We start from the raw sequence: 2,317 nt of genomic DNA, 5'->3' as shown, positions 1-2,317 counted from the left end.
TTATTTTGATGCAAGAAGACTAGCAAGTTAACCGAATCGGGGGCCAAACACGATCTTTTCGCCGTTACAATATTTCCAGCCGTAGAGAAGAGTCTTTCTGAGCCTGCTGAAGAGGCGGGAATGGCTAGATATCTCTTCGCCAAAGACGCAACTGCAGGGAGGGAGTGTTCTCTAGAGCGCCACCACACAAGCGGGTCCAATCTATTTGCTATCTCAGGTTCCGCTACATAGCGCTCAAACTGAGAGATTGTGTCTGACATTTGTTCTTCCGTAGCGAACAGGAAATCCAACTCTTGGTCGTCACATTTTCCGGACTCCTTTACGGTGAGCTCTGTCGTCGACATTTCAGAGATAATTTTTTTGACCTGAGCACGGACTTTAGCTGCCACACTACTATTTTCCACCTGGAGATCTTTATATCTCGGATCAAGAAAACAAGCTATCTGCTCTGGCAATACTTCAAAATCTTCAGAAGTGCAAGAGTCGTCTTCAAGTGTAAACCGCTTTTTGAGGGAATAAATAATACTGGACTTGAAGTTGGTCACAGGGTTACTGTCCTCGGGCTTTGGTCCATAGTGGTTACTAATTAAAGTTTGGACTACTGGGCGTTTTGCGGAAAATGTTACTTTGGTTTCGCTACATAAAAATTTTGTTGCTACGTGTAGCGGCTTTAAAAGTATTATTAAACCTTCCATTATACCCCATCCATGCTCGGATATCTCCAAATTGAGAGCCGTTGACGAGTTTGTGTATGCGTATTCCGGTACAGAACATCGCACATAAAATAAATGGAGTCCCATCGAGTAGGACAGCTTTGAACCAAACGTTCCTCGTTAATTCCTAGCTGTCTTTGTTTGTTAATTAAGGCTGTCGTAGCAATATTAGAATGTTTGAAATGGGAAACTATTTTCTGAGCTTTGCTTTGAATCATATTGTACTCCTCAATGTTTTGCAGTGCATCTTTAATGCACAACTGCAACGTGTGGCCTGCACAATTTATATTATCCTTATTCAAAAGGCGGACTGCTGCTTTCATGACGTTAGCATTATCATGAACGATAGAATGAACTTTGGTACATATATTCCAATCCTCTTGTACCATATCTAACATTATCGCGATGTTGTCACTGGTAGGGCGTTCTTCCATGCCAACAGTATTTAGCGTATGTGTACCCAAAGACCAGCTATAATCGATGTAGTGTACGGTCGTGGACAAATACCCTTCATGTGCCAATGAAGACCACTCATCAGTTGTCAAAGAAACTGATGATACTGTTTCTAATCGCTTTGTGATCTTTTCCCTCACTTCATTGTATGCAAGTCCCAAGCGAGATTTTATTGCCTGGGGGTAAGGCACCTTATATCCGGGATCAACTTCTTTCATGAAGTTAATAAATCCTTGACTGTGCGAAAAAGACAATTTCAATTGGCACATAGCTATCATTTTTGCGAGAGCTTTGGTAATATTCTCTTGTCTTTTTGACGGACAATGAGGCGTGGCTTCTTGCGATGACGATGATGATGAGTCCCTCGGTCTTTTAATTATAACACCTTCTTCATTGCTGTTTGCGGACTCGGGACTGAATGATTCATGTATGCTAGAATCAGAGCGTTCACCTTCGTTTTCATCTTCAGGCAAAAATCTAAATTAAACGGAACAGAGCATCAACTTAACTGTCTAGATTACAGACTTTGTATTTTTTGTTTTTTAATTTATGTCGTTTTAAGGGTGCCTTCTGTTATCATTTTGGTACATAAATTTATAATAGTATGCTCTGATAAAATAACCACAGAATTATTTGTTAGTTTTTCGGCACATACCTTTCCTTTACCGATACAGAAAGCTTGTGTTTCTGTTTTAAATGCTTGTGCACAGTTGAAGTGGATCCTCCATAATGCAACTTGGTGTCACATACATTGCACTTGACAAATCCGTCATTAATCACACAAGCGTACTTCCAAACCCAGCTTGTTTTAGGCATGTCTAAAATATTAATATTTACGAAGTTGGTAATGCACGTACAGATATCGGATCGGTAACAAATAAAATTATTGAGACACACCCACCTGCGAATCTAAACGATGACCGACAGTTGAGGCAATTTTTGTGTTGGAATGAAAAAAAATTTTAAAATTTCTTCCACAATTATTTCACAACAATACGTTCATCAACCTACTTCTCGTATTAAGGAAACTTCATTAAATAATTGTGATTTTAAAAGCTTTAAATATTATGAGAAAAGAAACTATAATTTGAACAAGCTGATACAATAAAAGTACAAAATCTTTAGGTGAATGAATAGCATAAGGCTTTGTT

The 2,317-nt window shown here is 38.9% G+C and overlaps 1 protein-coding gene across 1 annotated transcript; it reads right to left on the bottom strand.

Annotated features, from left to right (window-relative positions):
* Positions 1-700: 700 nt before the first annotated feature.
* LOC118756771 (zinc finger BED domain-containing protein 1-like) lies at positions 701-2,117 on the bottom strand (the record flags this gene model as incomplete). Its single annotated transcript, XM_036491514.1, has 2 exons — positions 1,822-2,117; positions 701-1,643 (listed from the first exon to the last, which is right to left on the bottom strand). Coding segments are annotated over exons 1-2 (1,104 nt in total), but the record flags the coding sequence as incomplete, so codon positions are not given.
* Between the last annotated feature and the right edge of the window lie 200 nt (positions 2,118-2,317).

The sequence above is a fragment of the Rhagoletis pomonella genome, unplaced genomic scaffold (assembly GCF_013731165.1).
Source record: "Rhagoletis pomonella isolate Grant_MI unplaced genomic scaffold, Rhpom_1.0 Rhpom_scaffold_12112, whole genome shotgun sequence".
NCBI lineage: Eukaryota > Metazoa > Arthropoda > Insecta > Diptera > Tephritidae > Rhagoletis > Rhagoletis pomonella.
Note: the sequence above shows the minus strand (reverse complement) of the source record. Positions and strands in the feature narration are given on the sequence as shown.